This window comes from Triticum dicoccoides, chromosome 5A (assembly GCF_002162155.2).
Source record: "Triticum dicoccoides isolate Atlit2015 ecotype Zavitan chromosome 5A, WEW_v2.0, whole genome shotgun sequence".
In the NCBI taxonomy this organism is placed as follows: domain Eukaryota; kingdom Viridiplantae; phylum Streptophyta; class Magnoliopsida; order Poales; family Poaceae; genus Triticum; species Triticum dicoccoides.
This window is the reverse complement of record NC_041388.1, coordinates 710,972,041-710,982,709: the sequence shown is the minus strand read 5'-3', so window position 1 is coordinate 710,982,709 and position 10,669 is coordinate 710,972,041. Positions and strand designations below refer to the sequence as shown.

General features: G+C 46.7%; 2 protein-coding genes across 3 annotated transcripts; both read right to left on the bottom strand.

Annotated features, from left to right (window-relative positions):
• Window positions 1-238: 238 nt before the first annotated feature.
• On the bottom strand, window positions 239-2,684 carry LOC119300573 (the record flags this gene model as incomplete). The annotated part of the gene is made up of 3 exons (XM_037577495.1): window positions 239-404; window positions 440-689; window positions 1,991-2,684. Coding segments are annotated over 3 exons (1,110 nt in total), but the record flags the coding sequence as incomplete, so codon positions are not given.
• Window positions 2,685-3,977: 1,293 nt separating this feature from the next.
• Window positions 3,978-6,959, bottom strand: LOC119298596 (replication factor C subunit 3-like). 2 transcript variants are annotated; one of them, XM_037575938.1, is made up of 8 exons: window positions 6,275-6,959; window positions 6,017-6,127; window positions 5,737-5,932; window positions 5,422-5,600; window positions 5,192-5,328; window positions 4,660-4,786; window positions 4,442-4,587; window positions 3,978-4,371 (listed from the first exon to the last, which is right to left on the bottom strand). In XM_037575938.1, exons 1-7 carry the CDS (start codon window positions 6,890-6,892, stop codon window positions 4,480-4,482), a joined length of 1,476 nt encoding a protein of 491 aa, XP_037431835.1. In that variant the 5' UTR covers window positions 6,893-6,959; the 3' UTR covers window positions 3,978-4,371; window positions 4,442-4,479. The 2 variants fall into 2 exon arrangements, with proteins under 2 accessions (XP_037431835.1, XP_037431834.1); XM_037575937.1 differs by having other exon boundaries at window positions 4,691-4,786.
• Between the last annotated feature and the right edge of the window lie 3,710 nt (window positions 6,960-10,669).

The following is a 10,669-nucleotide window of genomic DNA, read 5'->3' as shown; positions in this document are numbered from 1 at the left end:
AGGCCGAGCAGCAAATGCAGCATTGCGGCATTCCATAGAAAGCACGCAGAGAATAACTACGATCCGTTCTTCCAAATAGCTAGTTCATTAGCTTCAGCATTGAGCCATAAATTTCTACGCAAATAACCATTTCTTCAGATACAAGGGAATGATTTTCAGAAGTACGTATTTGCTAATGGATCTAATCCATACCCATGGGTTGTCACTCACACTTGAGTGAGAAGAAGCTTCAACCCCATCATCCTGTCCAATTAATGCTGCCATCATCACCAACCAAAGAAGGAGGCCAGGCCATAACATACGGATATGCGTGGCCATCATATCTCCCCTGAAACAGCCTCTCAATCTCCATGGAAATGGAGAAGAACCAGGAGCAGCAGGATGTACACGCGCCCTGCCTTAACCTCCAAGGAAATGGTCGACATGAGGGAAACTGTGCTTTGTGGCCATGTACACGCGCCCTGCCCTAACCTCCAAAACTTGCAGGCCGGTATACATGCCCCGCCACGTCTCGGTGCGGCACCCATCTTCAATCAGAGAGATTGTCTTGTGCGGCACCCATCTGTCGATCCCATCGTCGTCGCCCGCTCGACGGACCCAAACATGTAGAAGGGAGTCCAGTGCATACACAACGCAAAGCTCGCCGTCCTCGGTGTCCCCAATCTTGAAATTGTACCCATGCACCTTCAAAGGCATATCCACAAAGGAGAAATCCATGGTCACCGTGTCGAGCTTAACCACGAATCCTTCGCCTTGGCTGTCGTTGTTGCTTACGAGCCAGTTGTAAGTGTAAGATTTGATAGAAAGCGTTGAACCCTTTGCTCGGGCCGCATGTATATTTATGGAAGGATTGTCGTGGCTTACAAGGTTTGGAATATCGCTAGGATACTTCCAGAATACATCGAGAGAGGGAGATATAACTTGGAGAGGAAGAACAGAACAGAAGAAGAGATATGAACAGAATATAGTTTAAACAACTATCTCTACAAACTCTATTCTAACATCCTCCCTCAATCCAGAGGAAAACAATACCGCTGAGCTACAGCAGATGCAGAAAGAATGCACAAACTACAACTACTTTAAAAAAAACTTCGTCATCCAGTCAAGCAAGGGACCAACTGCCTAACGTTTCGAACTGAAACACAAGTATAGCAAGTAACCACGCCACCATTAAAGTTAGGTCAGGAGCATACTGAAAAATCACTTAAAGCTGATTTATATTATTAGCTGTGTGCACGCGACAAAGAACAACAAAGGTTGATAGACAAGAGAATCTGCAGCCTAAAAGATGAAGAGAATTAGATTGTGCGGCAATAAGAACAAGATGTGTATCAAGGGATTCTTGTTAGAATCACAGATGCATATCTGAAAGTTGATTTCATTCAGAGTTTATTATGATTATAAACGGTAGAAACAAATTAATCGATGAGGCCTGGCAGCAAACACAGCATAGCAGTATTCCATAGAAAGTTTGCAGCAGATGAAAATCCAATCTTCCATAAATTCATTAGCTCCAGAATTGTACCAATGGTTATCAAGCATCTAAAGGTGTCTATGAGCATAACCATTATTTATTAAGATAGAAAGGCACGATCTTCCAGTTTTCAATGCCAACTAAGTAGATATTATGCTGCATCATCAGCAAAGTAATCCCATTCATTCATTTCCTCGTATGGCAAACAAGTGCAGACTTTAGGGAGAAGCTTCAACTTCATGTGTAGTGCACCCATCATCAGCAATCAAACAAGGAGGCCAGGCCATATGATACGGAAAGGCACAGTCATCAAATGTGCCATGGATTAGTAACTCGATCTCCATGGTCTCCAATGAAAGGTAGAAGAACCAGGTGCGCTGTGTGCCAGCAAGGGTTATGCGTGTCATGGACAAGTAGACACATCCGGACCTCACTTGCACAACTCTGACTTGGCCATGCAGAGTTCTCCATCCTTGGTATCCCCAACCACGAAGTCGTCTTGCCAGTAATCAATTGCCTGCGAAGGTAGATCCAGAGAGGAGACATCCATGGTGGTTGTGTTGATCCTGATAATGCGTCCTTCGCCATAGAAAGGCCAGTAAACTGAACCATCCACCAGCGTGCCTGCACCGTACTTGAGGCTGTTGTCACCGCCGATCTCCACCCAGGGATGGACGGCCCAACCCCTTGTATCCGACGAGAAGACGGCAGCACGAACCCTAGAAACGTCGGCGCAGAGGCAGACCACGTGGAACGACCGGGGGTTCTCCTCGGAAGTCAGCAGGTGGAAACCAAGGAAGGCGAAATCGCGGAGACTCCCATCCGCCATGTCGTCCGGGAAGGAGATGACGTCGACAGCCCAGGTCATGGGGTTCACCGCAGCCACGGCCCAGCACTTGTTCCACAGGAGGACGTAACCGTCGCGGCAGTCCGTGACGGTCCAGGCGTCGTCCAGCGGGAGGGAGGTGAGGAAGAAGTCGCCGTGGAGGAGGGCGGCGGTGACGACGGGATCCGAGCGGCGCAGGGGGGCGAAGGAGGGGGCGGTGGCGTTGTCCACTTTGAGGAAGATCCCGAGGAGGGGCGACGGGTGGATGGCGCGGAAGAGGCGGCGGAAGGACGGGGAGGAGCGGACGGCGCCGATCCAGGAGCGGCAGGTGAGCGCGGCGCGGACGAGGTCCTGCAGGTTGGGCAGGCGGAGGAAGATGTCGAGAGGCCGAGCGAGGATATGGTGGTGGTGGTGGTTCCGTCGGCGGCGGTGGCGAGGGTGGTGGTGGCCGTGGAGGGGATCGGCGGTTCGCTGGCCATTGCTCGAAAGTGGAGTCGATGGAGATTCTGGATCCCTGGCTTCATGCTTTGAGCCATTATTATAGGATTATTAATGCTTTGAGCCCATGTACGCGCAATAGCCCATGCTTTGGAATTAGACCCAGTTTTTTTTTTTTTTTTGCATCTAGTAGTATATACTCCCTCATTTCCGGTTTATAAGGCTCAAATCTCAAATCTCATCAACCAATGGATTTTTTGACACAACACTAATGTGAAAAAACGTCTTGCTACATTATAGGACGGAGGGAGTACCTCAATTAAACTCATGCATTAATTTGGATTAATTGCAGTGCATGCATGCTTGGCCACTAGATGAGTAGGAACATTACATGCATTGGTGTCTTCCTATTTAATTCTTGCATGCAAAGATTTAATGCGCATTGAAAACTAAAAATGAGATGAAGATGAGCCCTCTAAATTGGAAAAACAAAAAAGTTGAAATAAGCCTTATAAACCGAAAAGGAGGGAGTAATAGTGAGAGATTTTTTGAAGAATAAAAAACAATGAGAGATTTTCTAAAAAAAATAGTGAGATATGGATCTTTATATCACGAAAAGGTCATGATAAAAATCAAACCAGAAGGGTATTCACATGTTAAATGTTAGGGGGGCATAATATCACGAAAAGTAAGCAACCAAATGTGGCTATAAAATCAGTTTTTTTTCCTGGATATTCAATTTGGATCTAGGGAGCACATGCTCTTGCGTGATAAAAATGGATTTTACAAACGTAAAAAAATTTGGAAAAAAAAGATATGTGTTCATTGTTAGACCCAAATGGTACATGCAAATTTGCAGGTGAAAAATTTGAGCATTTTGACTTGTGCAAAAAAGAAAGTCGAACTCCAAATGTTAAACTTAATTTTGTTTTTTTCATCGACGAAGCACTGCTATCCCATATGGCATGAAAATTATCAAGTACACTTGCCACAGTAATATGAACATCTACAAAAGAAACAGAAAATTTAAATTTTATTTACTATTTATTTTGATTTTACTGTTCATCAAAAAAATCCACGTTCATCTGTTCCTCACACCATTGTGGTTTCTTGTGTGATGAAATAAACACAGTACTCCATACTTACAACCTCTATCTTGCTTTGGAATGCGGCGTTGTGAGTAATAGAATACAAAGTACACAAGGCAAGTGATATGAATATGATATACGTAACTCCATACGACTAATATGATAATATTGATATACTATCAAATATGAAGTTGATATTTTTACAATTTGGAGCCCATCACAATCCACTCCATACATATGCTAAGTTCTGTGCGTGGTTATACATTCGCACAGACAACACAGATAACACGGGTATGTCTTCATCTTACATGCAAAGGCGAAGCAACATATAAAATGCTCTGATTCAGAGGCAGGCAGAGGCCACTGCTTATTTATCGGAAGTGCGACAATACTTGGAGATGATTTCGATGGAGAGAGTGGATCACCCCCTTCATGGAACACACCCTTTACTCGAGTTATTCTCTATGAAACATATGTTGAAGCTCATGAACCTTGCGGTGAATTCTGCCAGGATCTGTAGAAGCTCATGAACCTCACCGTGAATTCTGCCAGGATTTTCTAAGGGTTAGACTACAGTTCACAAGTGAACCGAAGCAAAAAACAATCAGCATATACCTTCAATCTTTATGAAGTATTGGATGGCTTCCCCTTGGTCACGGCCTTCCACGGCAAAATGTTCTATACTGATGTCCAAAGTTGTGTCCCGAGATCTGTATTCTTTGACTTGTTCTTTCTGAAACTTCCCCCGAATGAGATACAGCCTGTGCACAAGTCAAATCTGTAGATTTTATTTTTATACTGAAGTTGAAGAAAGAAGCTCACGCATACTGAACTGCAGAACAACACGGTGGAAGGGTAGCATACTGCTTTGGACTTGGCTCCTCCATGATTTTCTTGGCCACATTATATATTTCTTCCTCCCATCCCGTCAGAATAGGTTGATCTTCTACGAACGGATAGCTGTGTTTGTTAAGGGAGCTGTTTATCAGTATGGAGAACTAAAATTACAGTAATTCTTCGACACAAGCAAAGTAGGATCCATAGTTAAAAAAATAAACAGACACTGGCTTTGTTGTTGTTGTACACTAGTCCTCTAAAGATCAGATGTAAATTCAGTACTATCACTCAAGATTAATATCATACCACTTGGACCTTGCAAACACTTATAAAACAAAGGAGAATGGAATCATGGTGTGAAACCATTTCTTTAGTAGTGCAGCATCCTTTTTAGTCATAACATGGCAGCAGCATTTGCACAGTAAACAGACCAGTGCTATGCTGGCCTGCTGGCACTCCAGAATGGACAACATTATTATGGCGATATACCATCAGAATATGAAAAGGAGAAAGGATCCGTGTGCTTACTTTGCTTTCCATGTAGCTTCAAAAGAACGTATTGCCTGTCGGAGATTGTTACTCGCGCTCACTGTGATTCTGCTGGCAATTCCACGAGGCAAATCTATGCCTTCTTTCATAGCAATGAACTCCAGAACCTTGATCATCTAAGAGAAGATAATCTTTCATCAAATTGTCCAGCACTCTAATGAGAAAATAACCATCCATAAAAGTAATAAACAGACCGAAGTTGAATGTACCTCCTCAAATGAAGGTGGCTGAAGTGTGACAACCTTGCATAGATGTTTCACAGCCTCAAGGTTTGAAGAATCAGAGCAGCAGAAGATGATTTTGTTGCAACCTGCATACCTTCCCAGAAACCAACCGATATAATGTTGAAAATCGGAGGAAAGCCTGTCAGCGTCGTGGACCACAATCACTGCATATAAGAAACCAGTAACACTTTTACATAGGGTTTCACATCAACCAAGAACAGGAAGAGCTGTCAAAAACTCCTGTATTGGCTAACACAAGTGTCAATCAAACGAGAGGCAAACTGTATGAGCATGTAGTACCTTTGCAGTTAGTATGATCGCAGATCGAGTCTGGTGGCAGGATTGATTCATTCAGCAAAGTAGTTATGACATGATTTTCATAGCCATGTAAATCAGCCAGGTTAACCTCCACATGATGACCTGAAATCTTGACTTTCACATCGACGTGTCTGGCAATTTCTCCCTTGAGTTCGATCCTCTTTGAGTGTTCCTGTACCTGTTAATAATAATAACAGAAATGGTAAATACATACAGCATTCTGAATTTGAAGCACCAAGGTTTGGTTAGGATAAATTCTTACCTGGAGATTATCAGGACCAAAAGCATCCCTTAGGAGTGCCAGCACCATGCTTCTCTTCCCGACTGCCTGTCCGCCTTCGAATATGAAATGGTTGCACTCTTGCTCGGTCACCTGGATGCAGGAACCATCACAAAATTTAGTCCCAGTTAAGCATTTCGTCGAATTCTGTAGACAAGATTCATCACTCTGTTCCAATGCTTGGCTTCAATACTCAATAGGTGTAATGCTAGAGGTGACAGAGGAATTTGTGATGTGTACCAGCCGGTGGAGCTCGTCGGCGACGGCCTTGTTGCAGATGAATTCCGCGAGCACATTGGGCCGGTACCTGTCCGCCCACGCGTACTCGTCCTCCGCCGCCGACGCCGTCGATTCCACGGACAGCTGCTGCGGAGAGTCCACCTGCGGCGACGACGTCCGCTTGCGAGGGACCCTCACCCAGATGTTTGCTCCTCTCCCAACGGTGGTGGCCGTATCGCCGCTCCAGCCGCTCCCGTCGCCGGTAGGCGTCACGGGTTTGTCTTGGGATCCCGTCGGCGTCGGCGCTCGGGCGACCGCGAAGGCGGCGGCGGCTTCCCCTTTCTCCCTCAAAGGCCTCCTCGCAGCGACATTCGCCGCGTCCGCGTGGCGCTGGCGTGCCGACGCCTGCGCCGACGCGGACGACGGCTGGGTCTGCGTCTGCGGGGGCGGGGGCGGGGTGGCGGCGCCGCTGAGGGCGGCCCTGCTCTTGGGGAGGCAGGCGGCGCCCCAGCGGTGGAGCATGAACTTGACGAGCCCGGCGGGCACGGCCCGGCGCCTGGCCTCGCGTCGGCGGTCGTCGGCGAAGGCCGCGGAGAGGGTGCGGGCGGTGGGGGAGGCGGTCGGGGTCTCGGTGGCCATGGCGCGTGGGACGGGGAGGCATTGGCGCGGGGTGGTGGGAGGGAGGTGATGGGAATGGGGAGGCAGCCGGCGCGACCTCACCGAGGAGGAGGAGAAGGAAAGGTGGCCGGATTATGCCGCGCCGGAGGAATCATTCCATTTGCTTAAGCTAAAAAAAAATCTGTGTAAGCATCACGGTCGCCGTCGGGTCGGGAGATTGGCCGGCCGGCCGCCGTGGGTTGGCTAACCGGCGAGTCTTTTCTTGATTTGTTTTTAGCTAAAGAGCATCTCCATGAGCTCCCCCTATTCGAAAAAAAAAACATGGAAGAAGTTTTTTTTTCTTTAACAAAATACAGATACATACGCTCATATATATACGCACATACACACACCCCTATGAACACCTATGAGAGGCTGAGTCGGCACATCATTTTAAGATTGACGAAGTCGCCTGAGATATCTTTGTAGTCAACGGGACTACATATAAAAAAAGTTGAGGCAGCAAAACACACCCCGATTTCTTTTCACGTAAAACGCGCCCCAGTTTTTTTAACCCATATTCACTGCTCTCACGAAAGCAAACCGCTTCGTAGAGGCGACATTTTCTGCCGCCCTGGAACGCCGGGAGCAGTGATCTCTATCCCTCTCTGTCCGCTGCTCCCGCAGCTGGTGGAGGGGGTGGGCTCCTGTTTCTCTTCCTATTGTTCCATAGGTTTAGTGCTTCGTCTTTGTCTAGTAGCACCAATTTGGTGACATTGATGCTGTGTCGAATAAGGTGGCCTTGGTCTCTTCCTCACCACGGTGACCTTCTTCTCGGCGACGCTGCTGAGCCGATGCCCTCGCCTGCTTATCGTTCGTTTGGAGCGATAAGCCTTATGCTTCCTTGGTTGGCGGTTGTCGCCTTTCATGGCGGCGCTGACAAGTGGGACAGATGTGTGCTAGTACAAGGTTGATGGTCCCACATCGGCGGATTTAGCGTTTTCCCCCGGCAATAGCAGCAGGATGCATCAGATCTTAATCCCGGTCAGCGTGAGGAGCATCCTCGGCTAACACGCCATATCGTGAAGTGCCTATTCTGTAGTTTAGTTTTCTACTCACAACGCCTACAAGGCTATGGAGCTGGTCAGGATTTTGGCTTGTTGGTGCTTTGTACTTTCTCCCAGTGTGCATCTCAGCGGCGTTGATGGGTCCATGGCTACTTGAGATTTGATTGTTTGCAGGGATCCCAAGGGACTTATTTTATAATCTTTTATATGGGGTTCGTTCTGCAATGTTTTCTAGACATCTGTCATGTCTTGGTCTTTCTGATAGCTTCTGTATGTATGTGTAGTTGTACATTGTTTTATTTATTAAAATAGTGTGTGCGGTCAAAAAAAAACAAAAACCCATGTTCGCTAGTACTAGGGATGTTCTCCAGATATTGGCATCCATAAATAGAGCGGTACTCTCCTCGAGAGTAATGTGGGAGTATACCTGGCCATCCGTTGGGCTAGGCCTAACAAAGCCCAAAGCAGAAAATCTAGGCCCGGTCTTGGGCTAGGCCTCTTCCTTAAAGCCCAAATATGGCAGGCCTAGGCCCGGTCTGTCAGTGAAAAAGCCCACAGGGCCTCAGGCCTCTTCCCTAAATCACAAATATGGCAGGCTCGGGCCTGGCCAGCCCGGCCTTCGGGCTCAAAACTTAGGCCCAGGCCCGTGCCACAGGCAAGACCGGGTCGGATCGGGTCGGGTCGAGTCGGGTATCCCATGGCCAGAGATATTTACAAGATCTTGCTATCATCAGCAGTAAAGAGCAAAACCAGAACAATAGCGTTTCAGTACCCCAGTCGGGCCAGCCGAGACCGAAGAAGCCACCGTCGGGTTATTATAAGATCCATGTTGATGCAGGTGTGCGTGCATGAAGAGGAGGTTCTGCGGTGGCCGTTTGCAGGGATGAAGATGGAAATTACTTGGGAAGCTCGGCTCTTGTAGTAAAAGGAGTTTGTGAGCTCCCTACACTCGAAGCTATAGCATGCCGGGAAGCCCTTTCCCTTGCGGAAGATCTGGGCATTCAGCAGTTCATTGTGGCATAGGATTGCTAGCAGGTCGTCCTAGACATCAACAGGCGGGCACGAGGTGTCTATGGTGCAACCATTAGCGAGATCAATATCAAATCATCTACCTTCTCCTGTACTTTTTGATTTGAAAGTCGTGCTGTTAATTATGAAGCACATCATTTAGCTAAGTTTTCTCTTTCTAAAGGTCTGGGACGCCATGTTTGATTTGGCGTTCCCCACGACCAAAGATGTATCCCACTTCAGGTAGACTTTGATGAATAAATCAGGTCTTTACCCCTAAAAAAATAACCAAATGTGGTCGTCAATTTTATAGGGTAATTGGTCATTTCCAGTTGCTAATTTATGGTTAGTATACCATCCTAACAAATCCCGGTTATCACACAAAACCGTCTCCTCACATCTCACGCACGTGCTGCATTTTGAAATTTGCACGTCACTTAGTTATTGCACATCTAACTGGCTCAATCAAATATTAAAAAAAAACCAAAAAAAATACACACGAATCTTCGCGTAAGATCAATGACATGAAACTTAGATGCGCAATAATTATGACACATCTAAATGTGCTTTAGCAAAACTAGAATTACAAAAGTGATAGATCATTTAGTCAAGCAAGGTCCATAAAAAAAGGATGGATTAGCATCTCTTTTTTATGGATCAGGTCCATAGAAAAGACGTTTTTTCACTCAAGTCTTTGCGGAACTCAATAGCAAGATCGGAAGATTGAAGTGAATGACAAGTACTTCGTCTGTAAAGAGTATTTAGTAGTAATCTAAGCGCTTTTATATTTATTTATTTTTTTCGGAAAAACTTTCAATCTATTTATTTTCAATCATGGCAGTACAATGAACACCAGAAATAAAAATTAGATCCAGATCCGAAGACCACCTAGCGACAACTACAAGCATTGAAGCGAGCCGAAGGCGCGCCGCCGTCACATCACCCCTCCATCGCCGAAGTCGGGCATAACTTGTTGTAGTAGACAGTCGGGAAGTCGTCGTGCTAAGGCCCCATAGGACCAGCGCACCAGAACAGCAACCGCCGCCGACGAAGAATAACGTAGGTTGAAAGGATTCAACCCGAAGACACACGAACGTAGACGAACAACGACGAGATCCGAGCAAATCCACTAAAGATAGATCCGCTGAAGACACACCTCCACACGCTCACCAATGATGCTAGATGCACCGCCGGAACGGGGGCTAGGCGGGGAGACCTTTATTCCATTTCCAAGGAGCCGCCGCCGTCTGGCCTTCCTGAGTAGGACACAAACCCTAACAAGACAGAAAAAAAACGACTGAAAACAAAGCCCTCCCGCCGGCCCTTGGCAGGATCCACCGCGCCTCCATGGCCCTAGGGCCACCGGAGACGAGGCAGACCTGCGGCGGCGCCGGCGAGAGGCAGAAATCCTAGCTTTATATTTCTTTAAGATGGAGTAAATGAGAATTGAGACGCAGCATCACTACAAGAATGCTACAGTTCTACTTGGATGCACAAAATTCAATATCAAGATTCGGTTGGTCTTTTTCTCATAGACCCTAATCATGTTGCCGCCTCGTCTCTCCGGCCGCTCAGCCTAGACACGACCAGTGGCGAACCTTGAAAGAAAATGAAGGGGAGGGTGGCTCAAAGTTAATAGTGTGAAGAAAAAGCCACTAACTCTCAGTTGTTTAGGTCAAATAAGGTAGAACTTTTGATACGAGGCTGAGCTGTATACCAGTAAAAAAAATTCTATTTTTTAATG

Excerpts from the sequence above, each read along its gene's own strand:
- LOC119298596 (XM_037575937.1), bottom strand. The coding sequence starts at position 6,892 with ATGGCCACCGAGACCCCGACCGCCTCCCCCACCGCCCGCACCCTCTCC. Across the intron at positions 5,329-5,421 it reads AGCCACCTTCATTTGAGGAG|ATGATCAAGGTTCTGGAGTT; the intron begins GTACATTCAACT and ends ATCTTCTCTTAG. Across the intron at positions 4,588-4,690 it reads GAGGAGCCAAGTCCAAAGCA|GCTGTATCTCATTCGGGGGA; the intron begins GTATGCTACCCT and ends ACTTGTGCACAG.